The 27,996-nt window shown below is 33.1% G+C and overlaps 2 protein-coding genes across 7 annotated transcripts; both read left to right on the top strand.

The window, feature by feature from the left end:
* The first annotated feature begins 56 nt into the window (after nucleotides 1-56).
* On the top strand, nucleotides 57-5,100 carry LOC108460377 (uncharacterized). Of its 2 annotated transcripts, none has more exons than XM_053027030.1 (10): nucleotides 57-259; nucleotides 661-804; nucleotides 2,126-2,341; nucleotides 2,444-2,626; nucleotides 2,854-3,075; nucleotides 3,227-3,343; nucleotides 3,440-3,583; nucleotides 3,697-3,798; nucleotides 4,419-4,487; nucleotides 4,621-5,100. In XM_053027030.1, exons 1-10 carry the CDS (start codon nucleotides 236-238, stop codon nucleotides 4,864-4,866), a joined length of 1,467 nt encoding a protein of 488 aa, XP_052882990.1. In that variant the 5' UTR covers nucleotides 57-235; the 3' UTR covers nucleotides 4,867-5,100. The 2 variants fall into 2 exon arrangements, with proteins under 2 accessions (XP_052882990.1, XP_017615342.1); XM_017759853.2 differs by having other exon boundaries at nucleotides 58-427.
* Nucleotides 5,101-5,398: 298 nt separating this feature from the next.
* Nucleotides 5,399-8,211, top strand: LOC108460378 (uncharacterized protein At2g39920-like). Of its 5 annotated transcripts, none has more exons than XM_053027032.1 (5): nucleotides 5,399-5,643; nucleotides 6,214-6,360; nucleotides 6,592-7,045; nucleotides 7,141-7,350; nucleotides 7,596-8,211. In XM_053027032.1, the coding sequence occupies exons 2-5, from the start codon at nucleotides 6,291-6,293 to the stop codon at nucleotides 7,615-7,617; spliced, it is 756 nt and encodes a 251-aa protein (XP_052882992.1). In that variant the 5' UTR covers nucleotides 5,399-5,643; nucleotides 6,214-6,290; the 3' UTR covers nucleotides 7,618-8,211. The 5 variants fall into 5 exon arrangements, with proteins under 5 accessions (XP_052882992.1, XP_052882991.1, XP_017615344.1 ...); XM_053027031.1 differs by having other exon boundaries at nucleotides 5,403-5,670; nucleotides 7,609-8,211; XM_017759855.2 differs by having other exon boundaries at nucleotides 5,404-5,643; nucleotides 7,609-8,211.
* The last annotated feature ends 19,785 nt before the right edge of the window (nucleotides 8,212-27,996 follow it).

Raw genomic sequence — 27,996 nt, 5'->3', positions numbered from 1 at the left:
ATATTAACTATTTAGGGCTTTGGGCTGGATTTTAATTTAAGTAAAAACATAAAATTTAAACCCAGAAAAAGCAATCCAATTTAATTGGGTCTTTTTAAGATTAGGGTTTATAGCTCAACAACAATAACAACTAGAAGAAAAGAAAACTGTGAAAATATACAGCCAGCCAAGCACGCACCATTTTCGCCCTGGACTTCAGCTACACTTTCACAGTTCAAAGCTCTACTCTTTTTCCATGGAGGCCAGGGTTTCTTCCGGGGTATTAACCAAAATTCAGTCCCCCTTTTTAAGCCCTTTACATGCAAGTAAACTCCAATCTTCAAGAAACATGTCTATTTTGCCTAATACTATACATACCCATCAATTCTCAAATGCTTCCCTTTATCTTCGCTCAACTTTTTCTAGCAGAACCCATGGTTTCAAACAGGTTTTATTCTTTACCTCTTGGTTTACACTTTGCAATATTGATTCTTTTAATGATGGAGCTCTGTTCCTGTTTGGGTTTTGAAAAAAAAAAAGCGCTTTTTAAGGTATTAAACTTTATTTTTAACAAAAACACACATTCACTATTGAATTTTTAGTGCCGTTTCTTTTTATTTTTTATTTTTATGGAAGCTTAGATTTTTTTGTTTTGGTTCTAATTTCTTTATTTTGTTTTAGGCGATTAAAGATGATTCTCGCGAGTTCGAATTATCAACATTAACCGCATTGTCACCTTTGGATGGTCGTTATTGGGGTAAAGTGAAAGACTTGGCTCCCTATATGAGTGAATATGGGCTTATTTACTTTCGGGTTCTTGTTGAGGTAAATTTATAATCTGCTTTCTCTAATATATTCATTTTTTAATGTAATTTCGTTTCAAATAGTTGGGGTACATATATATATATATATTAGTCTCTGTTTGTGGAATCATAAGTCCCTCCCTATAACTCATGAATTAAGAATTCTCGCAACAACAAGGGCTACTCGACATAAATGAGGGGTTGATGAAACCTTTTCGAAGAAATCTTTCAAAAATTATCAACAAATCCGAAAGCTTCCTTAACAGACCATGGTATTTGATTCGCCAAATACATCATTATTCTATATTCTTTCATATGTATGGCGCATTCAAGTTTATAATTCCTTACTTTTTTTATTTATGTATATGGTCTTAGGGGCTTTTGGTATATTGTCATTTTGCAAATTGTTCGAAATCAAGTTCATATGTATCTTAAAAGGTTGAAATGATTATACAAATTTTGGCTTAGCGTAGTTGAATTATGACTTCAATTAGCTTTACCTGTGATAAATCTTAAGCTGACGACATAATTTGATGAGAAATATTGGAAAGTGTGGATGTGGTGAGTAGGGGTGTATATTTGGTTGGTTCAGTTTTTTATACCAAAAACCGAATAAACTGAGTTATCTATGTAAATTGAATAAATCAAACTGACCTAGAGAGCAAAACCAAATAAACCGAGTAAAAATTTTTCGGTTCAGTTTTTTGGTTTTTTTTAGTTCAAAAATAAAATTAATATCATAAAACATTAAATTATCAATTTGGGTTTTAAATATTAATGTGTATTGAGTTTTAAATTTCAATGGGTATTTGGGTTTAAAGTTTAAATTTGTGTTTGGGAGTGTAATGTTTATTCGGTTTAAAATGTCAAACCGAAAACCGACCAAATAAACCAATTAAACCGAACATGAAAACCGAATAAACCGAAAAAAATGGTTTTTCGGTTTCGAATATTTTTGTACACCCCTAGTGGTGATTAAAAAGGTAACAGAAATCCTGTAACCACTCGACTGGAGGTTGCCTGCTTTAGAAATGAGTTAGTGAAATGCAAACTATGTTACTCGGACTCAAGTTAAGTGTTAGGTATGGTATATGTTTGATTGGAATATGCTCAATTGTTCTACAGCATGTCAGAAGTATATGTGTTAGAAACAGGTATTTTGAGGAAAATGAAGAATCTGGGCAACACTCAATGCAAATTATATGAGCACACTTTTGGTTGATGTATAAAATATAATTACTGAATTCCAAATATAATGTAGTTAAAATCGATATCAATGAACTTAGTTTTCTTTTCTTTTTGCTTTCTAGAAGGACCCTTATTGATTATAAATACTGTGTCAGATTAAATGGTTGCTGATGCTTTCACAAATTCCTGAAGTCATTGAGGTTCCAAGCTTTAGTGCAGAGGCTCAGTCTTATTTGCTAGGACTCATTGATGGATTTAGCATGGATGATGCCTTGGAAGTTAAAAAAATAGAGAGAGTAACTAACCATGATGTAAAAGCAGTCGAGTACTTCTTGAAACAGAAATGCCAATCACAGCCAGAAATTGCCAAGGTTGGGACTTGTTATTTGATTATATATTGATTCACTATCCTTTCTATTTGACTCGAGTTTTGGGAATTTTTGGATCAATTAATATTCTCTCTCTGGTTTCAGGTCCTTGAATTTTTCCATTTTGCTTGCACATCCGAGGACATAAACAACCTTGCCCATGCATTGATGTTGAAAGAAGCAATGACCAAAGTCATGTTTCCAACCATGGATAAATTGGTCGAGGCAATATGTAAGCTGGCTAAGGCTAATGCAAGCGTTTCTATGCTTTCTCGCACGCATGGCCAGGTAGAAGAGAAATTTCCTTCTTGAAACAATCTTCTCACTCTTAGCTTGTCATAAGCCACTTGGAAAATTAGTCTTTGAATTCTCAGGTTGATCAGAGAGAGAGAGCATGTTTTATATCTAGATTGCTTATTTTTTTTTTGTTTCTTTAATTACATGTAATTTATTACTGTTACATGCTCTAGGAATAGCTGTTATTACTTGATCACCTAAATCATTAGTTTTTTCAGCCAGCTTCACCTACAACCTTGGGAAAGGAGATGGCCATTTTTTCTGTTAGGCTAAGCAGAGAAAGGCAAGAAATTTCTCAAGTCGAGATGATGGGAAAATTTGCTGGTGCAGTTGGAAACTACAATGCCCATATTGTTGCATATCCTACTGTTAATTGGCCTCAAATCGCAGAACAGTTTGTGACTTCTCTTGGATTAAAGTTTAACCCCTATGTTACTCAGGTATGTTCCATGCTCTTCTTCCTCTTATACTGTAAAAATATATATCTCAGTTGATGTATTGACACTTCTAGTTAGCTTCATATGGGTATGATATGTAACGAGTTTATGTGCTTGACCTGGAATAAAGTTTTTTTTTTTTGCTTGTCTGCAGATTGAGACCCACGATTATATGGCAAAACTTTATTATGCAATTATCCGGTTTAATAATATATTGATTGACTTTGACAGAGATATATGGGGCTACATATCTTTAGGATACTTTAAGCAGGTGACTGTTTTGATGCAGCATGTTGACTTTAATTTATTATTATTGTTATTATTATTTTCCCAACCAATGTCTTTTCGTGGTCAAAATTTGGAGCAGATAACCAAGGCAGGTGAGATTGGTTCATCAACAATGCCTCATAAAGTAAACCCTATTGATTTTGAAAACAGTGAAGGTAATCTTGGTAAGGCTAATGAAGACCTAACTTACCTGAGCATGAAGTTGCCTATTTCCCGTTGGCAGGTACAATATTTTTATTTTAGGATAGCCGCTTAATTTTATGTTTGTGAAGTTTGTTCATAACTAATGTAACTCCATTTGAACAAAATAAATCTTCTTATGTGTTGAATTTGCAGCGAGATTTAACTGATTCGACAGTCTTGAGGAACATGGGGGGAGGACTTGGTCATTCCCTTCTTGCTTACAAAAGTGCGCTGCAAGGAATAGGAAAGCTCCAGGTATGTTGCATAACATGAAGGTTCTGATCTCCTTTAAGTGTATTTTAGTGCCAAAGGTTCTTGTTAATTAAGTCCTGTATTTGGTTATTAGTTTGTGAAAGGTCTAATTATGCCCCTGCCCCTGTACTCCTTGGACTTCGATATTTAGTCCCTCTGCTTTTAGTTCTTAGGGATTAAAATCCGAGGGATAACGCTGTTAATTGACTTATGTTAAATTTGAGTATCAATTGGACTTAACTTATGTAAAAGTTTGAATGTTCAAATGTCACATTTTCAAATTTAACGATAATCCATTGATTTTGTTATCTGTTGGATTTTAATTTTCAAATTTGACAAATGAGGGACTAAATTCCTGGAAATAAAAGCTAAAGTATTAAATTTTAAAAAGTCTAAAAAGAGTACAGGGACTTGGGGTATTTTTAAATCTTTGTGAAAATTTTGACTTCATGATACATCTATGACTTGTGGTAAGGCACGTTAGTTTATTTTCTTCAACTAGTGATAATTAGCCGCTTGATATCACCTATGATGCAAAAGCCCTTGCTAATCCTTCTCTAAATTGTAGTTTTGGGTGCTTTACTGCATACTACCATCTCTCTTAAGCTCCCTTTTGATTCCAGGTCAATGAAGCTCGGTTAAGCGAAGACTTGAACCAGGCATGGGAGGTACTTGCGGAGCCAATTCAGACTGTATGTATCTTCTGATCTACATTTATTGAATGCCCTTTTCTGTTTCAATTTTTTTGTAAGCGCAAAGTAATAGAGGCTAGATGGATAGTATTTTGATTCATCTTTTTGTTTCTCTTTTTAACTTGATCTGTAGGTCATGCGTAGATATGGTGTTCCAGAGCCTTACGAGAAGCTGAAGGAGCTTACTAGGGGGAGAGCAGTTACCAAAGAAAGTATAAGGGAATTTATTGAAGGCTTGGAATTACCCGAAGAAGCTAAGACTCATCTTTTGAAGTTAACGCCACATTCCTACGTGGGTGCAGCCGTTGAATTAGCCAAGACTGTGGATTCAGCTGTGAACGTGATAAACGGTTCTGAGGTCTTGGAAACATGTCGTTGAAAGAATTAGCCAAGAAACTTAGTCATATTGTTGCACCATATGAGACTGGTTAAGTATTAAGATGATAAATGTGGTAGCTATTCTTTGAAAAAAACAAATTCAGAGGGGGTACAAGGTGAGACAAATCCCTACTGGTGGAAGTGATTATCATGTCATGTTCATATGGTGTCATGAACTCTGAGCTGAGATTTTGTAAGCAATCTTAATAATGAAAATTAACTTGAATTGCTGTCACGTTCTCCACTAACTGATGAAGACTTTGTATTGAATGCGACATATGAGACATAACACATGTCAACATAATAATAGCAAAAATAAGCATGAATATGATGATATGAACCAGTCTGTACAGAGATTTTCACCAGGTGTACCTATAGAGTTTCTTGTACACTTTATCACGGCAGAATCTTTTGACTAGCAAAAACATCATCATCAAATATATTCTTTTTTAACAACATAATTGGTGGAGCATACACTACAAAAATACATTGCATGATTGAGATGGTGGAGCCCAAGAATTATCATACCAACTATATTTAATCAAATTCTCTGCTTTTAAACAAAATTGCAAGTAAAACCCTGGAATAATCTCCTTGTTGTCAAAACTACCCCCGATTTTAAAGTAAAAACACTACGCAATCTGTCATGTTTAAAGTCATCGTCGTCCTTGGAAAGAAGCCGGTAACAATGATCAACACAGTACAAAGAAGGAAGCTTCTCTACGAAAGAGATACAGTCGTTTTTGTTGTCAGGTTTTCATTTTCTTATCCTCTACAGGTAAAAGCCTTCGAAAGCCTCTCTCAGGTTCTCTCTCTTCTCTTGTCTCTTTGCCTTTCCTTGTATTGTTTAACTTTAAGATAATGAGGAACAAAAATAAACCCAGTTTTTGCATTATTAATTGCATCAGAATTCAATTCTGTTTTGTTATTAACTCATGGTAATTTGGGTATGAAGTTATTTCTTTTTCTTAATTGTTGTTTTTATTTTATTTTTTACCAAATTGCTACTGTGAAGCAATGAGTTGATCAGCAAATTTTGGACTTTAATGATTATTAGTATTATATCTAGAAAGTCAAATGGTTATGGACCCTTTCCTTCCTTAGAAAGATATTCTTGATAAAAATGGAAACTTGATTCCTTGTCAAGAGGGCAATGAAGTTTGAGTGCTAGCTCAGACCATGGTAGATCATGAAGCTGCTTGTAAGTTGTAGCTGTAAAGTTGGGATTTTTGTCTTGATTTATCATATCAGTGATTGCCACCATATGGTTAAAGGGGTTTGTTTTGGGGCGGGGGGGGGGGGGGGGGTGGAATCTTCTATATCAGTTGATTGTTATTTGTCGTTTCAGGTGACCCTTCAATGATTTTGAAGGGATCTGGGCAGAATTTTGCAGCCCTGCTATGAATCTGGCTTGACTAAATCACAATGTCAGCTTATGGCCATCAAATGGAACGGGAGTTCTCCTCTCAGAGTCTCTTGAGTAGGGAAGATACTGGTAAGGCACTTCTTTATTAGATCCCAACAGTTCTTTCAATTCCAATACCCTTTTCTCAGAGGCTTTTAACCATTCATTTGGCATGACTGGATTGTTAATTAATCCAAATATTTTGTATGCAACATTGTTTTAATGGGTTGACTGCTTAACTCATTTCGTTTTTATGGTTCCTACTGCTAAACCTTCCGATGTTCGATACAAATACGTATTAATCTCGGTCGTTCTTGACAGAGAGTGGAAGCCAATATGTGTTGGAGTCGGGATTCTACATGAAATCTTTTGCTGCAACAATCTTCATTGCTGGTCTTCTAATTGTTGGTGTTCTTTCAGTAACTTTACTTGTAACATTAGCAGTAATGTTGCGATCCTGTGAAAGTAGGAGCAAGGGAATGGTGGAGATTGAGAAAGCAAGTGATAGCTACCATTATTGCAAGGCTTTTGCTTTACATGGGGAACTCAACAGCTTGGAAGAACCCGAGATTCCTCCAGTCTGCTGGAATCTAGCCATTCATTATATCGAAGGGGGAGAATACGAACGAGACTTAAATTTCATGATTTCGATGATTGAGAGCTTCTTCGATACTATTTCACCATCGGACAATCATTTGGATGCTGTGTTAATAGACATAGATGACATCCTTGCTTCAAATCATACATACACCTATCAATCAATGCACCAGCAACAGTAATTCCCCTTATTTTTTTCTATGTTACTTGGGACTTTGTCATTTTCCTGTTAATAAATTACTTAAACCAGATTAAACTCATGTTTTGGCTCAGGTTCAACCAATATGGCTCTAACAAACCAAGTGGTTCCATCGAAGATGCAGCCAATCTGAAGCACTGGCGAATACTGGAATTGTATGTGAAGCTTAAGTCAAGAGGATGGTCTTTGATTCTATTATCAAGGAAGCCTGAGAGACAGCGAAATGTTACTGCTGAACAGCTCAAGGCTGTGGGATTTAATGGTTGGTCTTCTTTGATTATGAGGTAATGTTGGTACTTGCACTTTTTCTTTTTCAAAATTTTGGTCTTATGTGCATAAGTAGTTGCATGATAACCATCTCGAGTCATAGAGAAAGTTTTTCTTTTCTACTGCGTTGTCTTTTGCAAGATTTTTCGGGGACAAAAGAGGCTGCTGCTTGGAGATATGGAAAAAGGGTTATAGAAGTTGAGATTCGAATACTAAACCACGTGATGTCACTTCTTAAAAGTGATTGAGCTAAGCTTTTCAGGAAAATAATGCAGGTCAGATAGCGAAATGGAAACGGAAACATGGGAATACTTTCGTAGACGAAGAACAGCAATGAAAGAAGGAGGCACTCAAATAATCAGTGTCATTAGCAGCCAATTGGATGCTTTAACGGGCTCATCTTTGGGAAAACGTGTTTTTAAGCTTCCAAAACCTCTGCGTTACAATTCTCAAACCCCAACACTTTGACGTTAGATCTGGCGTATTTTTTATTTTTTTTCTGCTTACAGTTTCTGGAAATTTTCAATTAAACAACATGGACGATTGGAGATTTTCGGGATACTTGTATCTACTTCGCCGAATCTTCTTTTTCAGACATTGGAAATTTTCCAACTTTTCAAAATAACAGACAGAACCATGCATCAACTAAAACAATATCCATTTTTATGAAGCCCAACCATGCAAAGCCTTCCTTTTTAAGCAGAGACACTCACCAAGTTTGTCTTGAATATATAAAAATTGAAGTATTATATTACAAATTTTATAGAGACCACTTCACCAAGTAGTGTTAGATGTGAGCATATTTTTTTTTTCTATGTTTATCATGTATTTGAAAGATGATATCCTTTATATCTATATTTGAGAATGTGTTTAAAATATCCAGCCACTCTGTGTTTTCTCTTCCAACTTTTGTTTCAACCATTAACATTATCATGGCAAGTAAGATAAGAAATGGTCCATTGTTGAAAACAAGCAAAGCTGAAATGATAAACAAAAGAAACACTAACAAAAAGGACAAAATCAAATTCTCTTTGGAAAGTCTCATTAACAAGAACTTACACTCAAATATCATTGCCACTTTTAAGTTTCTAAAAAATATTTAATCCTACTTTCTTTACCAAAGAAAACCCAGAAAGAGCTTAGAAATCAACCCCACCAAATAAGCTAAGTTCTACAATAAAACTTTCCCAGAAAATACACAGGAATCTTTTAACAGTTCAACTGTTAATCACAACCCACATTAACAGAAAAAAAAAAAAAACAAAAAATCACCAAAGGAATAACCATAGCAAGGCAAAGAAATGAATCCCAAACCACCCAGAAATCTCATCATCAGCAGCAGCAGAGAATTCCACACCATATTTCATAGTCATATTCTCTGATCAAATTCCCCATTTCCTCGCTCTTTACTCATGGTCCATTAGCTCATAAACATAAACCTGTGCCACCCCTTCTTTCGTCTAGTCTTGGAATAAAGCAAACCCGAGAGGGGATTTCGCTGTTGAGTCGAAAAAGATAGATCAGGAACGAGGAATTCGTTTGCTCCAAGAAAGAACTGTAGTAAGGGTATTATGATGAGGTCGCCGGCGGGAAAGCGGTGGTGATTGTGGAGAAGAAAGAGAAAGGGGTGGAGATTGGGATTGTGACGATACCCAGATGCGGAAGAGGTAGATGAAGGGTCCTGATTATTGACAGCTAGAGAAGAACTTTTGTTGTAGGGAGAAGGTTCCTGATTTTAGGAGGAGGGTAGAAAGGAAGAAAGTGGCGGTGAAGGAAGTGGAGAGGGAGGAGAAAGTTTGGGATGGTGAGGAAACGGGAAGTGTTGGAGAATGAGATGGGTTGGTGGAAATCTTGTCAGGAGGAGAATGTGATACTGATAGGAGGGAGGAGGCGAAGTGAATGAAAAAAAAAAAAAAAACGAGAAAGGAAGGGATTTTCATGGTTTTATATATATATATATATATATAGAATGAAGGGAGTAGCGGTGAGTAAAACTTAATTTCATTCGAAAAAATTAAAAAAATTTAAATTTTGAGTTAAACTAATTAAGTTATTTGAATTAATTGAATTATTTGATTTAATTAGAATTTTTTTTAAATTTTGAGTTTGAATTGAGTTAAATTTTTGAATTCGAATAACTCGAATAATTTGAATAAATCAAATATTAAATTATAATATTATCCAAAATTTTCAAATTTTTACTTTTTTTTTAAAATTTTTACTCTTTCTCACTTACCCCAAAACTTTTACTCTCCTTCCATCTCAACTAACCCCCCATCTACCCAAAATCTATTTCCCATCAAAATTTTACTCTCATTTATTTTTTCTCAAAATTTTACTCCCAAAAACCCTAAAAAATTTTTATTTTCCCCTAAAATTTTTACTCCCTCCCATTTTTCCCCTAAAATTTTTACTTCATTCCCATCGCACCCTCCATCTACCCCAAACCCATCCCCCATCCCCCCAAATTTTTTAATTAATATTTTTATGCCAAAATTTTACTACCCCTATTTACTTTCCTCAAACTTTACTCCTCAAAATTTTTTATTTTCCCCTTAAACTTTTATTTTCATCTTTTACTCTCAAATAAAAATCAAAATTATCTAAAAATCCCTAAACATAAATAATAATTTTATTTATATCTACTATTTATATTATTAAATTAAATTTCACATTTTATATTATTTATATTATTGAATTGTTTAGTCATATTGAATATTTATATTAAAATTGAATTATTAATGATGCCATAAAATATTCATGTTAAAATTTTATATTGGTATTAATTTCGCATTTTATCTTTAAAATAACTTTTATTAAAAGATCACATTTTTACATTTAATATATTTTTAATTCCAAAATACATAGTGACAAGAATATGAAGATAATTGAAATAACTATGCAAGCAAAGAAGCTAACCCGTATATAAAAGATTAATAAATAAAATATGAGGTGATGAAAGTTAATAAAAAATTTAATTACGGTGGGTGATAGTGGTTATATGGACCCAAAATTATTTTTTAAAATTTAACTCGAACAAATATATTCGATTTGATTCGATTTGAATTCCATCTCACATGACTCGATTCGAGAAAATTTCAAATCAAATTAGGATGATAAAATATGATTCGTCAACTTAATTAACTCGAAATTTTTTCATTCGATTCGATCGAACGCTCACCCTTAAGAGAGAGAGAAGGGGAAGAGTTACTTTCAACGGGAAATTCATGCTTGGGGGGGGAGTGGGTGTATATTTAATTTTCATTACACCGTCTATTGATAGATAAATTTATTTTGATTTGTAATTTTAATTTGGATCTTCACCGTTTATTTGGTTTTGATGGATGTGAAGAAGACCATACTTTATGATCTGAGTATACCATCCTCTAAAAGATTTTCTAAGGTCTCAGTGCAACTTCAAAAATAAAAATATATAAAATATTTATTTGTTATGAATGCTATTAAGTGGATGTTCATTATAGGTATGTTCATGGGCCAGGCCGATGGTTCGCCCAAAAAGTGGAAGGGTTTGGGTAAAAATATAGGTTCGAAAAATAGATTTGGGCAAAAAAAAAAAGGCCCGTTTAGAAAACGGGTAGGGCCTCAGGTAAGATTTTTTTGCCTGGGTTCATCGCGACCCGAATATGCAAAAAAAAAAAATTTGCTACTTTTTCTTGATATTTTAACCCTTTTTTGTTATTTTTTTCACTATTTTACTACCATTTTACTATTATGTTGGTACTATTTTATTGTTATTATTTGGATATTGTATAACTCTTGTTTTATTGTTAATTTTGTTACTATTTTAGAGACATTTGCTTCAGGGGTGAGCGTTCGATCGAATCAAATAAAAAAATTTCGAGTTAATTGAGTAAATGAATCATATTTTATCATCATAATTTGATTTAAAATTTTCTCAAATCAAGTCGAGTGAGATGAAATTCGATTCGAATCGAATCGAATCGAATCAAATCGAATCGAATCGAATATATTTGTTCGAGTTAAATTTTAAAAAATAATTTTGGGTCCTTGTAACACTATCATCCACTGTAATAAAATAATAAAATTTGTCCATCGTAATCAATTTTTTTTATTAACTTTCATCACCTCATAATTTATTTATTAATCTTTTATATACAAGTTAGCTTCTTTGCTTGCTTAGTTATATCAATTATCTTGATTCTTGTCACTATATATTTTGAAATTAAAAATATATTATATGTAAAAATGTGATTTTTAATAAAAAGTTATTTTAAAGATCAAATGTGAAATTGATACCAATATAAAATTTTAACATGAATATATTATGACATCATTAATAATTCAATTTTAATATAAATATTCAATATGACTAAACAATTCAATAATATAAATAATATAAAATGTAAAATTTAATTTAATAATATAAATAGTAGATATAAATATAATTATTACTATTTATGTTTAGGGATTTTTGGATAATTTTGATTTTTATTTGGGAGTAAAGGGTGAGAAGTAAAAGTTTAGGGGAAAATAAAAAGTTTTGGGAGTAAAAGTTTGAGGGAAAGTAAATAGGGAGTAAAATTTTAGAGAGAAAATATTAAAAAAAATTTGGTCGGAGGGGGGAAGGATGGGTTTTTGGGTAGACGGGGGGTCGAATGGGAAGAGAGTAAAAGTTTTAGAGGGAATGTAACACCCTTAACCCGTATCTGTTGCCGGAGTAGGGTTATAGAGCATTACCGGGGTTCACAGAACATATACAGTTATTTCATGTTATTTAGTATTCATATCTGAAAATCATACATAATCAATCATAATGCCCCTTTTATGGACCATCGAGGCCTAATTAGTACATTAGAATCGAGTCGGGACTAAATCGAGAACTCAAAAAATTTTTTGAAAAATTTTAAAATTTTTCCTAGGTGCAGGGGACACACGCCCGTATGGCTAGGCCGTGTGAGCCAAGTGACACGCCCATGTCTCAGGCCATGTGGGCATTCGATATGAGGCACACGGCCGTGTTCCAGCCCGTGTCCTTACCCGTGTAACTCTCTGACTTGGGTCACACAGCCATCCATATGCCCGTGTGCTGGGCCGTGTGGTCAATTTAATTTTTGAAAATTAGGTGCAGGTTTCACACAGCCAAGACACACACCCGTATGCTAAGCCATGTGTCGCACATGGCTAAGACACATGCCCGTGTCTCTGCCCGTGTGATAAATTCTAAGCATTCTATTTCTCAAATTTAAGGATATAAAGGACACACGGCTAAACCATATGCCTGTGCACATGGCCGTGTGTCACGCACGGTCTAGGCACATGCCCGTGTGTCTACCCGTGCGGACAAAATAATGCTATTTTCTAAGCCTTATTTCTCAACCATTTTGCTTTGCACCTACAACAATATCTCAACATATTTCCAAACCAATTTGGTACATATAAACCAAGCCAAATACAAGTATTATGTATAACTTATTAATATTATATGTTCAAATGTTTAACTTACCTCAATTCCACTTATGTTTAATTTAAATGTTTTTTCAATTATACTAACTTAAATTCATTCACCATTTGGTTTTTATCTCATCTACTATTTAACCATTTCAAAACACATCAAACATGTTATAGCCTTATAAACACACACCAAAATATACCACTCTAGCCATTTCAATGGCTAGATTACAAACAACCACTTACATGCCCTCTTTTATCATCAATAGCCTATACATGCCATTATTTCAAAGTAAGTTTATTTATACCAAAACGAGCTGGAGGATAGTGTGATGATGCTCCGACCGATCTCCAACCTTTACGAGCTTCCAAGCACTATAAAACAGAGGAAAGTAAACCTAATAAGCATTTAATGCTTAGTAGGTTCGTATAACAAGAATTTAACTTACCATTTTTATTCTTTTAAACTAAACATACAAAACATGCATCCAAACCATTTTGTCCAATTTCCTAATCACATGTACTTATCCAACAAGTTAGTCATATAAATAACATAATATTTCAAGTAAACAGAGATGAGCTTATCATACTATAAATTTCCAAGTTTTTCAGGAACAGTCAAGGTATAATTCATTTAAACTCATAATTTCTCATTTTAGGAATTTTATCCGTTGAATCTTTGAACTTTCAATGGATACTCTGGTAGTACACACAGGGTGTACAAGTCAGTAATCCATCAAGTCGTGTTCAAGGGTTCCCATTTGGGCACATAACCGGGAAGCACTCTCTCGAGCCACATATCAGGATGCTCAGATGAGCCATGTAATAGGATGCTTATCCAGGCTAAATGGGAAACTCATAAGAGTTTTAATCAAGGAGCTCATAGAGCTTAACATGTAACATCCCGAAATAGGGCCTAAAAGGAATAGTGGTTGCGAAACCACAAATCTGAGGTATAAAAATTTATTTTATTATTATTTTTAGGTTCATGATATGATTGCATGATTGTGTGAAAATTTCGTGATGCAATTCTATGCATAAAGTGCTTAAGTTGAGATTAGGGACTAAATCGAATAATTTGCAAAACTTGCATTCTAGAAGTTTTTAGTATGAAATTGCTTTGGAATATTAATTAGGAGGGTTTAAATAAAAATTTGACCAATTTCTAAGTTCATGGACAAAATAGGACATTGATGGAATTTTTGAAAGTTTAATAAGGAAGGGCATTTTGGTCATTTGGATATTAAATGAAATAAAAAGGGAAAAATAACACAAAATTCATCATCTTCTTCATTAGCACGAAATTTCAAGGGTTCTCCATAGCTAGGGTTTGTTTCAAGCTTTCAAGCTCCATAGTAAGTGATTCCAAGCCCCGTTTTTTATGTTCTTTACGTTTTCAGAGTCCCGGTAGCTCGATAAAGCTTATGCTAGCAATAATTTAAGTTAGGGTTCATATTTGGAAAAATACCCATAGGTGAAAAGTGTTTATTTTGATGTTTTATGATAGAATATGAGGTTTTAAATTATGTTAGACAACTTGTGCTACTCGGTTTTAAGTGAAAACGAGTAAAATGGCTTAATCGGTAAAAATACCTAATAGTCATAAGTACATGTTAGAGTGTGAATTTGATGTTGTCATAGAAGGGAAAAATGATCAGCATGTCATAAAACATAAGAAAATAGGATGAAATTTAAATTACGAGCCTTGGGGAAAAAGTGCAAATATGTGAAAGTTTAGGGGCAAAAATGTAATTTTGCCAAAGTTTGGGTCAAGGACTGTTTTGATAAATGTGAATATTAAATAAGTTAAATTTTCTATTATAGATCAAGAAGAGCGAAATTTGAGAGTAGATCGGGGAAAAGAAAAAGTCAAGGACTAAATTGTAAAGTTTAGTCACATTTTGTATCGAGGTAAGTTTACAGTAAATAAATGCAATATTCTTTTATTTTACATTATTATTGTCAATTTCCAGCATTTATATACTTATTTTTTTGAGAATATTTAAAGTCGAATTAAAGGCGAAGTGACAGAGAAAAAGCATTAGGAAGCCCCGTTTGAACCTTAGGAATGTTAGGATATTGGAGTTGACAGGACAGGACAGGACAAAAGTGAGCCATGCAAGTCCATATCAGATATATGGCTTTGAAGACAGGAATGAGCCAATGTAAGCCCATATTATATATATATATATATGGCATTGGAGACAGGAATAATTCGTGTAAGTCCATGTCGAAGACATGGCATTGGCGAGATATTGATGAGCAGAACGACCCTAGTATCCTTAGTATTCCGAGTGGTTCAACGGGTCATTGTACATGTTAAATTACAGTGAATTATCAGCAAAAGGGAAGGTAGATTATATTTATGAATAGTGAAAGGTCAGGTAAGAAAGAAGGTAAGTGAGTAAAGAAGAAGGTAGAAAATGAGAAGTAAAGAAAGTTTATGAGGCTAGGTGACATTATTTATAATTATTCATTATGTTGAATGTTGTAATTTATTTTCTTGTAAGCTTACTAAGCCTAGTGCTTACTCTCTTTATTTTCTTTTTCTTATAGTTTTTATCTAGCCACTTGGGGATCGAAGGAAACGTCGGAGACCCGATCACATTATCGAATAAATCACATTGGTATAGTTAGACGTTTCGTTTTGTGTATGGCATGTATAGGAACTTGGTTTCTTTTGATATGATATGATCAATGAATGATGTGTAAATACTTGCTAGTGATTAGCTAATAGAATGGCTGATGATATACATGTTTAATAGTATGTATGATTAAGTAGTAACTATCACATGAAAACTATGAAAAATGTGAAAGTAACTTAAAAACGGATTCAAGTATCAGAAATAATGTGACTTTGAAAAATCACAAAAAAATTGTAGAGACATGGTTTGATGGTGAATAATATATGAAATTAAAGCTTATTGTGTCTATTTTCATATGGAATAAGCAAAACAGGTAAAAGTTTTGTATTTTATAAGATATCTGAGTTTTAGTGAAATAGGGCCAGAGCGATTTCTGGATCCCCTGTTCCAACTTTGGAAATTAACCATAAATTTTAAAAAAATAATTAGGTGGTTTAATTTATATGGTTAGAATCCTTATTGAATCTAGTTTTAATAGAAACAAACGGTATAGTCATATAAATTTTTTACAGGGAGAAAAGTGGTTCGTAGTAAGTAGAGGTCAGTGCAGTCGAATTCTGAAACAGGGGTAACTTTAACTAATAATCTGTACTAATTGGCTAAGTAAAATATTCTAGAAAAAAATTAGTAGATATATATATGAGTCTAGTTTCAGGAAAAATTTACGGATCTTAATTTCGAGTTTTGAAACTCAAGAAATGAATTTTTAAGCAATCATGACGCAGAAAAATAGTTTATTCCGAAAATTAAAATAAGTGGTTTAGAGTTGTTTAAAAGGTAAGATAAGTTTAGTAACACCTCAAGCTTGACTCCGGTGACGGTTTCGGGCATGGGGGCGTTACATAACAGGTAACTCCGAAGAGTTATTATCAGGGAACAACGGATAACGTAACAGGGAGTTCAAGCGAGCCATGTCAGGAAGCTCATAAAAGCCTATATCATGATGCTCATAGAGATCTGCGTTTGTGTCTGCAATAAATGCTGGAGCATAACCGATCGAATTATGTAACATGATGCCAATAAAGAGCTGCGGTAGTGCGCAACACATGCCGAACCGATCAGGTTGCTTGCAGGAACTATATAACAGGATGCTCGAGAGTGCTTTTAACAAGATTGCTCATTTGAGCTATATTCTTTCCGCAACATATGCAGGACCTCATTCAATATGGGAAATCATATATCCATCGAAATTTATTATTCAAACGAAATTTAACATTTTTCGGACATGATCGGACATGTAATTATTTCATATAATTATACCATTTATATAATTCATTTAATCACATACCACATTCAATTCAAGTATAAAAATAAATATAGTTTAGTTGCACGAACTTACCTCGACATTTGTTTGTGTATAAAAGCCTACCAATCCGACACCTTTTCTTTTCCTCGATCTAACTCTTTATTTGATCTTTCCAGATCTATATAAATGAATTTAACATCAATTTAATCTATTTCATACTCATTTACATTCAATTCACATCTTAGGCAAAATTACCATTTTGCCACTATACTTTTCATAAATGACACTTTCGTCTCTAAGCTCGGAAAATGAAATTCATGAAATTTAATCCTTATTCCAAGCCCAATCAAAATTTTCATATAACATTTATAGCACATGTATTTCACAAAATTTAGAATTTTTCCATAACTTTTACATCTTTACATAAATCATAATTTCATCAAAATTCATTTTACAAAAGTTGTTTATCTATCAACAACCTTTCATCTTCTACCATAAATTTCAAAATTTCAGTATATTCATCCATGAAAAAATTTCTATACTTTGATATCTTTCCAAATTAATCCCCAAAATAGATAAATTAAGCTATACCGATATCAGAAATATAAAAATTACTAAAAACAGGACAAGAATTCATACCTAATTAAGCTTGATTAGTCTCCTTTCTCTCTCATAGGGTTTCCATAAAATTTTTTGGATGAAGATGACATCAAATGATATTATTTGATATTTATTTTATTTATCATCTTTAATTTTTAACTTTCCAATTTCATCCTTTTCTTTTTCTAATTTTCCATGGATGAATCATCAAAAATATCTATTAACTTTTCTTTAATGGTCTAATTACCATATAAGGACCTCAAGTTTTAAATTCCATAGCTATTTGATCCTTTTAGCTACTAGAACTCAACTTTTGAATTTTATGAAATTTGGTCCTTTCCCTAATTAAACATGATATCGGTAAAATTTTCTTATAAAAATTCTCATACATCCTTCCTATCATAATGCAAACCATGTAATAATATTAAAATAAATTTTCTTTTTAACTCGGATTTATAGTCCCAAAATCACTGTTCCGATTTCACTAAAAATAGGCTTTTACAGGGAAAGTGGGAAGGAGTAAAAATTTTGAGGGAAAATAAAAGGTTTTGAGGGTTTTTGGGAGTAAAATTTTGAGGAAAAGTAAGTGGGAGAGTAAAATTTTGGTGGGAAATGGATTTTGGGAAGATGAGGGTTGGGATGGGAGGGGAGTAAAAGTTTTAGGGGGAAAGTAAGGAGGAGTAAAAGTTTTGAGGGAAAAATAAAAAAGTTTGGGAGTTTGGGGTAAAAATGTAAAATATTATAGTTTGATATTCGATTTATTCGAATTATTTGAGTTATTCGAATTCGAAAACTTAACTCGATTTGAACTCGAAATTTGAAAAAAATTCAAGTTGACTCGAATAACTCGATTCGTTTAACTCGAAATTCAAATTTTTTTTCTATTTTTTTGAGTCGAATCGAGTTTTACATACCCCTAATTTGCTTGTTAAATTGCACCAATTTTAATGTTATTTAAGTATACATATATTTATTTTTAATTTGTTGGGAAACATTTATTTTAATGTTTTTAGTATTTTTTATTTATTATATTTTAAATATATATATTAAATATTATAAAAAATTTAATACAGGAAGGCTAGGCCAGGCCCGGATTTTATAATTTTTATCTAGGCCGGGCTTGGGCAAAATCTTAAGCCCATTTTTTAAACTGGGCCAAAGCCTAGAAAATGGGCCTAAAATTTTGTTTGGGCCTAAGTCAAACTCAACTCTGTCCATGGTCACCTCTAGTTCATTACAATAAACTTTCTATCTTTTCTTTTACTCTTCACATTTTATGTCGTTATAATCCCTTTTCGATTTATGTATTAAAATAATAAGAGTCTAATCTCCCCATATATATATATATATATATAGAGAGAGAGAGAGAGAAAATGGGCCTAAAATTTTGTTTGGGCCTAAGTCAAACTCAACTCGGTCTATGGTCACCTCTAGTTCATTACAATAAACTTTCTATCTTTTCTTTTACTCTTCACATTTTATGTCGTTATAATCCCTTTTCGATTTATGTATTAAAATAATAAGAGTCTAATCTCCCCATATATATATATATATATATAGAGAGAGAGAGAGAGAGAGAGAGAGAGAGAGAGAGAGAGAGAGAGAGAGGAGGGAGGGAGGGAGGGAGGGAGGAGGGAGGGAGGAGGAGAGGGAGAGAGGGAGGGAGGGAGGGAGGAGGGAGGAGGGAGGGAGAGAGGGAGGGAGGGAGAGAGAGGGAGAGGGAGAGGGAGAGGGAGAGGAGAGGAGAGAGAGAGAGAGAGAGAAGAGGGAGGGAGGAAGAGGGAGGGAGGAGAGAGCTAGAGAGAGGGAGGAGAGAGAGGGAGGGAGGGAGGAGAGAGCTAGAGAGAGAGGGAGAGAGAGAGGGAGGGAGGGAGGAGAGAGAGAGAGAGAGAGAGAGAGAGAGAGAGAGAGAGAGGGAGGGAGGGAGGGGAGAGAGGGGAGAGGGAGGGAGGGAGGGGAGGAGGAGGGGAGAGAGGGAGAGAGGGAAAGAGAGAGAGGAGTATATTACTTGTAATGATGATGGAAAAGAAGAGAAATACAATAGAAATCTCTCTTTATTATCATCTATTATTCTTGTGTTCTTTGTATTATAATTATTTTATAAAATGTTATCAACACGAGTTTGCTCGATAGTATTCAATATTCCATTGTAGAATAAGTAATCTAGACATACAACGCTCTCGTTGAAGCAACACTCAAAAGTATGTGGTTTCTATGCATGCTTGAAAGATTTTGAGATTTCAATATTCCTAATGAAAAAAAAGTTAAAAATGATGCTCATTTTTTAAAATCATATTTAAGTATGAATTTATGTTTTATATATTCCATGCTATGCTTGTTTATGATCTAAGACTTGAATAAGATTGAAGTATCAACAACTTGAATATTTTTACTTAAATATGTATATCTTTCATAATATATGTCATTGATATGATCAAAAAATAGTAGTCATTTTAAAATTTTTCATTTTATTTGGTAACCTTTACCAAATGTACTACATTGCCTATTAGATTATTATATTATTGTTTTTGAGACTAGAGGCTCATGTTCAATATTTGGATACGCGGTATGAAGAACTTAGAAAAAAGTTAAATATATCTGTATCAAATTTATATCCAAATGCATATGACATAACTGATGGCTATTTGTTTCTTTACGAATGAAATTTTCTATGGAAACCTTGATTATAGTAAATAGGATAATGTGATGTCTCTAGCTAATATTCCAAAAAACTTTTTTGGGGTATCATAAGATTTTAATAGTATCCTTTTTATTTCTTGTGTAACACCTTAAACTCGCCCTAGACGTTATGGCCAAATCTGGCTATGTCATATGGAATAGAAGTCAAAAATGAGTTTGTCGAGTTAAAATTGTTCCAGTTAATTAACTTTATATGAATTCGAAGTAAAGCGCATAATCTTCGTCATGTCTAAATGAAATCTTTTTAGCGGAAGCTTTTGGAAACGTTTATTATTGGAAAACTGTTCGTTTTGAAAGAAACCTTGGTTTTAGCAAAATCGAGTTTTTACCGTTAAGCCGTTCTAAAACCGTAAAGCAGTTAAAAATCCAAAGTAAAAATCCAAAACAGTCCAAAGTCTCAAAATTTACATCAAACCTCAAATAAGTAATAAAATCTAAAAACTTACGAGAATAGTCTAAAATTTACAGGTGGCCACCGTCGAGTCCTCTGCTGTGCTGATCCGTCAAGTCTGGGGATTACCTGTACAAATTAAACAGAAAGGGGTGAGTTTTTGCAAACTCAGTGCGTGTAATCCCCACAGAAAACATACATACAGATATACATCAGAATATAGTCATTTACAGTCCAAGATTGAGCCCATTACAGAATCAATTTGGGCCTTAGCCCATTCAGATATAATTTCAGAATTTATTTAGGGCTTTGGCCCATATCAGATATAGAATATAGATACAGTAAATCAGAATCCTACCCACCAGCCTCTATACACCATCTCCGTCCAGCCCTACATACCATGTGGGGATTAAATCAACCCACCCATCCCTACACACCATGCTGTACCGAAATGCTGCACATAATTAGAAGTTTGCAGCTGAGCTGCTAGATAACAGGCTTAAGAGCCTTTTAGATACTTCCTCCAAATTTTCATCAACCCACACCGATGCAGTGCAACATACCATAAATGACATGTAAATATGTTAATAACAGAACATACATTCAGCAAGCATACATGTTCAGTTCAGATGTCATACAGACACTTCACACAATTAAGGTTCTAAGTAATGCTTACCGACCCTCTAGTAGGTTCTCAGTCAACTCGGGCGACCCGTGCAACCTTAAGCAACTTTTCATAAACATGGGCTCACACGCCCTTGGCCGTGTGGATCACATGGCCTGGCCTAGAATCCCACACGCCCGTGTGGCCTACATCGCCCAAATTGGCCTTGGCCGTGTGTCGTGCGCACGGCCTGGCCTCGTCGATCACACGCCCATGTTATAGCACACTACCTACCACATGGTGTACCACACGGCCGTGTGACATCAACAAATTGGTTTTTGACTTTCGCTGAAATCTGATTTTCTATGTTTTCGGGTACACACCTGGTTTCGTTTAGAAGCTACTGCAACCATGAGTCCTCTAGAACCTAACAAACGATAAACCAACACCCAAAAACCCAATCAATTTCATTATGGAAGCCATTCTTACGAAAAACCCCAAACGTAAAACCTGAGAATTGAGCCAATCGACGTTTCAAAATCTTACCAAGACGAATACGATAACCAGTAGTCACCACACACTGGAAAACCCATTTAAAGCCTTTGAGCAACACCTAAACGTAAGTAAAAACGAACCTTCTGTTAATTGCTTAATCAAAATAACGATAGAACTATGGAAAAATACCATTTACCGATCAAGCACGATTAAGTGCTACACCAAAAAGGAGGTTTTTCCCTTAGTAACGTAAACAAAAAAAAAAAGAGAGAGAGAGAGAAGTGAAAATTTCAGGAGAGAGGGAGAAGGGAGAACAAAATTTTTGCAAAAAGAAATCAAATGAGAGATTTCGATAACACCCTATCCCAACTCCCTTTAATTCACTCAACCTAACTTCTTACTACCCAGAACTCTATCACAACTGAAACTCTTTTGCTCAGAGCCGAACAAAAATATTGCCAATGCAGAGATTCGAACTCCTAACCCTCAGCAACCTAACACTCCCCTTAACTACTAGACCAGTAAGTCCATTCTGATATAAGCTTACAAACAATTAAATAAAAGCCTACTGCGCAAGATCAAGGCTTTATTCAGAAACAATACTGAAAATTTCCCAGGGCAAAGCTTGAACTTGGGACCTCCCACACACACTCAGAACACTTAACCACTGAAGCAGATACACATTTGTGTCACAAATTTCCAAAAACAAAAATTAAAATTTTAGGGCGTTACACCTTGAGTTGTAACATATTTAGAGGATCATATTTCTATACTTAAGTTTAAACAGACATGAATAATAGTGCTTTCTCGCTTTAGTTGTTAGCTCAAAATATATAACTTGACAGAAATAATTATGAGAAAGTTACCATTGTGGAAGTTCAATACTTATCATCTACATGAAGGATTAAAAGTGAAATATATAATTACGAAAAATTCTCTTGACTCTTGAATTACGTAATAATTTGAAAGAATGATTTGATCATTAGAAAACAATAATACTCTCTAAAGCTTATTATAATTAAAATATATTATGTGCTCCTATAGCAATAATATTGTGAAAAAGGCTTTAAAAAGTATTTTGAAACGATTTCATGTCTTTTAGTAAAAAAGGCTTCATTCTCTGAAGTGAGTGTTACAATACATAACAATTATGAAAAATCAAAATATAGATATCGTGATTGTTGTTGTAATTGAGGATGTGGTTGGAGATGTACTAATAATTGTGTTAGATTTGTGTGACCCAAATTTTAAGAGGTTGCTTGCAAGTCAAGTTAAACAAAATATATTTTCTTTCTAGAAGATTTAGTATTTATTAGTATAATATATTTAACATTTATTAGCATAATTTATTTGACTTACTAATTTAGCCTACAAATAGGTTTTTTTACAACCTTAGAAAATACACCCATTAGATATTAGAACTCATAACACATTTAGAGAATTTTTTTGTTTACATTTTGAGGGTTCTTTATTTTCGTGTTTTTCGAGGTTTAATTTTTATCTCCATCTTTTGTACTCTTCGTTCTTTTGTCATTATAGTAAAATTATCTTTTCCCGTGATTTTTTATCCTCTTTGGAGGGGTTTTTTCCACGTTAAATTTGTGTGTTCAATTTCTCAATTTATTCTGCTATTTTTTACTTGTTGCTTAATTGGGTCGATCCAAATAAGTGGTATCAGAGCTAGTTCAATTTTCATAAATAAATCCATTCAGAGATGGTAGTAACAAGGTTTGAAATTGAGAAGTTCGATGGTGAGACAAATTTCAATCTATGACAAGTTCGGATGATGACAATTCTAGTTCAAACTGACTTGAAAAAGGTTGTTACAAGGAAAAAGCTTGAGCATCTAAATCAAACAGAATGGGAAGAGCTTGATGAAAGGGCCTTGTCTGCAATCCAGTTGTGCCTCGCCAATGCGGTATTGCAGGAAGTATTGATGGAGAAGACCTCATCTGCCTTGTGGAAAAGGTTAGAAACTCTTTGTGCGACTAAGTTTCTGGCTAATCATTTAGTGTTGAAACAACGTCTATTTACGTTTCTTATGAATGAAGGTGAGCTTCTTAGAGATCACATCAGTCAATTCATTACTCTTTTAAATGATTTAAAGAACACTGAGGTTTATATTGACGATGAAGATCAGGTTATGCTATTATTGTGCTCTTTACCTTCTTCATACAAGTCTTTCAGGGAGACCCTGATTATGGCAAAGATAAACTTTCGTTCGAAGATGTAAAGGGTCATTTGTTGAGTAGAGACAAACTTGACAATGAGTTTGGTTTGAATAGAAAGGTAGATAGGCAAGCTTCCATTTTGGTAGCATCAAATAAACGAGACAAAATGTGTCACTATTGTAAAAAGTTAGGTCGCGTTAAAGCAGATTGTAATAAACCGCGAAATAAAAGAGCTACTGAGAGTAACGAGGAAGATGTAGCTGGTGCTAATTTGGCCGATGAAAGCGGTGATGATTTCTTGTTAGTGTCAACGAGTGATAACTCCAAGCTCAAGTCTGAGTGGATCCTAGATTCGAGATGTTCTTTCCATATGTGTCCTAACAGAGGATAGTTCTCCACATATAGTTCGATTGAAGGTGGAGTTGTGCGCATGGGAAACGATTCATCTATTACGGTAATTGGTATTGGTACTGTTAAAATTAGGATAGATGATGGGACGATTAGGACACTCTCAGATGTCAAGTATGTACTTAATTTACGAAAGAATCTCATCTCCTTGAGTATTTTAGACTTGAAAGGATGCAGAATCAACATCGAGTCAAGAGAAATTAAAGTATCTCGTGGGGATCTTGTTTTGTTAAAAGGTAAAAGAATTAGCAGTCTTTATATTCTGGAAGGTTCTACAGTGACCGATGAAATCGAACGTCTCTCGTCCATTACGGAGTCAAAGTCAACTTGTTTGGAGCGAAGACAACTTAGTCATAGGAGGGAAAAAAGGTATGACCATTTCATTGAAGAGACGTTCTCTTTTGGATGCAGGTTTTGAAAAGTTAGGGTACTGTGTTCGTGAAAATTAGACCCAAGTTAGTTTTGATTTGGCAGTGCACCAGTCGAAGGCTAGACGTCTTCTAGCTTTTAAGCATAGATTCGACTCAGTTAATTCTCTGGATAGTTCAAGATAGGCCTGTGGCGGGCTTTGGCAAAGATGGCGTTGTAAGAATTCGTGTCAAAGTGGAGATTGTTAGAGTTGTGTGACCCAAATTTTGAGAGATTGCTTGCAAGTCAAGTTAAACAAAATATATTTTCTTTCTAGACGATTTAGTATTTATTAGTATAATATATTTAGCATTTATTAGTATAGTTTATTTGAATTACTAATTTAGCCTATAAATAGGTTTTTTTTCAACCTTATAAAATACACCAATTTGATATTAGAACTCATAACACATTTAGAGAATTTTGTGTTTACGTTTTGAGGGTTCTTTATTTTCAGGTTTTTGGGGTTTAGTTTTTATCTCCATCTTTTGTACTCTTCGTTCTTTTGCCATTATAGTAAAATTATCTTTGCCCGTGGTTTTTTTATCCTTTTTGGAGGGGTTTTTTCTACGTTAAATTTGTGTATTCAATTTCTCAATTTATTCTGCTATTTTTTTTACCTGTTGCTTAATCTGGTCAATCCTAACAAATTGTTACATGGTAGTTATAATAGTGGTACTTTTAGTCACTAGAAAAAGAATAATAAGGAAAAAACAAGAAAATGGTGGATAAAATATTCGAAGGTTATTGAGAATTCATGTTACCAATATGGTATGAAAATACATTGGTCACATACCTGTTGTATGTTTAAGCATCTAGTAAAACTTTGTCAAAGCATTCATTAAAAAAAAGAAACAATATTGAGAATGATGAAATGGAGGATAATTTTTCGGCAAAAGATGAAAACCTTTACTATGATACTAAAGATGACCATGCATACAAGGATGATTAATATGTTCTTAGTTTGTGTCAAAATTTTGTTGGGATCCAAACATTGAAATTTAATTGTTTGGTTTAAGAATCATTAAAATCATTGGTTACTTGATATTTACTTGGAGATGATCTTTTTCTCTTCATTACAAAGGATGTTTATAATCACAGCCTAAGTCGGTCTAATCAACTTCTTTTGAAATTTGATTTGCTTTTTATTAAGAAGTTTAATTTATATAATTATTTATCCATAATTCTATGAATTTTAAATCTCTTCACGTATTTAGTTATTGAGATTTTTACATAGAGATAAATGTTTTTATTTTTATTGGTTCATTTTAATAAAATTGATTAAGATATATGATTCTTGTGGAATGAGAGTAAAAGTATTTACTTGTCATGAACTTTGGGATGTTCACCATGTCGAATAGTTTCATAATTGAGATGGAGATTAGAAAATATTCATGTTTAAACCTTTAGAGTTGTAAAGTTATTTTAATATGACCTTATAATATTTTGCATTTTGTTGTATTATGGTATATAAAAAATATATTATCTAACAATAATGATTTATTAGTAACATGAATTTATTATTTATTATGTTTAATATATGTTTAATTTATACCTTTTATTTTATTTTTATATGAATAAATAAAGGTTTTGAAGATCGAAATTTTTATCATTCATATTGCAAAGAAGTGCAAAAGTGTATATTATTTAAAATAATTTAAGCATTCATTAAGATTATATAATAAAATGATTACATGTTCTGAAAAGCTAATATTGTATCGAACTGTAAAAAGCTCTTTAAGAGCTAATATTTTACCTCCTTATGATGCAAAATTTTGTAAAACATAATATTATTTTACAAATCAAGAAGATATATGTTGAAGGAAATCTTTATGTGTTTTACATTAAAACCATGGATAGAAAATAGAAATGACATGAGATACTCGTGTTTATAAATTATAAATATTCACCGAAGGAATACATTGCATGTATATGATTGGCATATGAGATAGTGAAAAGAAGTTCTTAGTGTTGGTATGACCAGTTAGACCATCCCGAGTCAATGATGATGCAAAATAATTTGATGAAAATTTATATGATTTTATTGAAGAATTAGAAGTTATATTTTAATAATTGTCATCAATACTAGTTCTTTGGAGAAAATATTGAACTAACATCAACTAAAGTTAGGTCAGTTGCATTTTTAGATGATAACCAAATAATAAATGAGTTCATGTATCATGTGCAACCCGAAGTTTGCGATATTATTTCTTAAAATAATTTGATTGTGCACAATCTTTATATTATGCAATTTGTGCTAACAACGCTAGTGCATTATATCTCAAGCTTGATTTTCGTAGTTTTGACTGTGATAATATTAAGTTGTTTATTGCCTATGTATGCTATACTTAATGTTTAGCAAAATTATGCCTCCATTTAATTGCTTAACTATTAATATAAGAATTATTTTACAATAAACATGTAATTTTATTTGCATCAAACCAACATGTAAGAAATATTTGTCTCGTGAAAATTGACTTTCATTTATAAGCTAATAGATTCCATCTAAGAATATCTGGATGTGCAATATCTATTTCATATTCCACCATAATGCACTAAGATGGATCATCAAGTATGAAGTTGAGAAATTTTAGAATTTTCATTAGATGTTAAAAGTTGAATGGAGATATATTTATAATTTTGAAAAAAAAGAAGAAGTACTGTCATGCTGCAAATTTCTCAACATTAAGGGGAGATGAATTGGTTAAATATTTATGTCATCATTTTTTTGTGATCCTCACTAATATTATGTGCACAAAGTTTAAAGGATAAAATTATTTGTCAGACGTGTTTAATGATGACATTTAGAGATTGCATATACTAATTGATACATATACCAACTAAAATGCTCCAAATAAGTATATGTCCCAGAAAGATAATGTGATAAAAATAAGTCTTGGGCATGCTCCATAAAATGAAAAATTCTTGAAAGAAAGGAGAAAGAAATGAAGATGGTCACATGCTAAATGAGGCGGGTATTCTTGAAGAGACCCAAGGTATAACTTTTGAAAAAACCTTAAAAAAGGTTCAGGCACTTGAAATAATGAATATAATGAGATATCTTAATTAGTTATGTCATAACCAAATATGATGGAGCTGACAAAAGGAAATATTATGAAAAAGTGAGGATTTTGAATAAAAATTTACTTGAAAGCATTAAGATGAGAACAAGTCATCAAAATAAATAAACGCTTCTATTGTAATTTATGAGATGTATGTCAAACAAGAAGTCCAAACACCTGAAAGGTGTAACGTTAAGGGGAGTACATGTTAGCATAATAGCGAAAAAAACACAAGTCACAATATATAGAATTGACTTGTAACAAGAACATTCACAAGACACTTGACTTTTGGTTATGAATAATTTTTGGTGGATGCAAACATCAAATAAAGTTATTTATTCACGTCTGGTAAATTTGTATTCATCTGATATAAATTATTTGATAATATTGATGTTTGAAGCATAAAACTCGAGTTTCAGGAGAATATCATTAAATGTGAATATGATTTTGTTCAAGAGTTTTTATTAATTAATATATTTATATATAGGTTATTATCAGCATTG

Source organism: Gossypium arboreum, chromosome 4, assembly GCF_025698485.1.
Source record: "Gossypium arboreum isolate Shixiya-1 chromosome 4, ASM2569848v2, whole genome shotgun sequence".
Classification (NCBI taxonomy): Eukaryota; Viridiplantae; Streptophyta; class Magnoliopsida; order Malvales; family Malvaceae; genus Gossypium; species Gossypium arboreum.
Note: the sequence above shows the minus strand (reverse complement) of the source record. Positions and strands in the feature narration are given on the sequence as shown.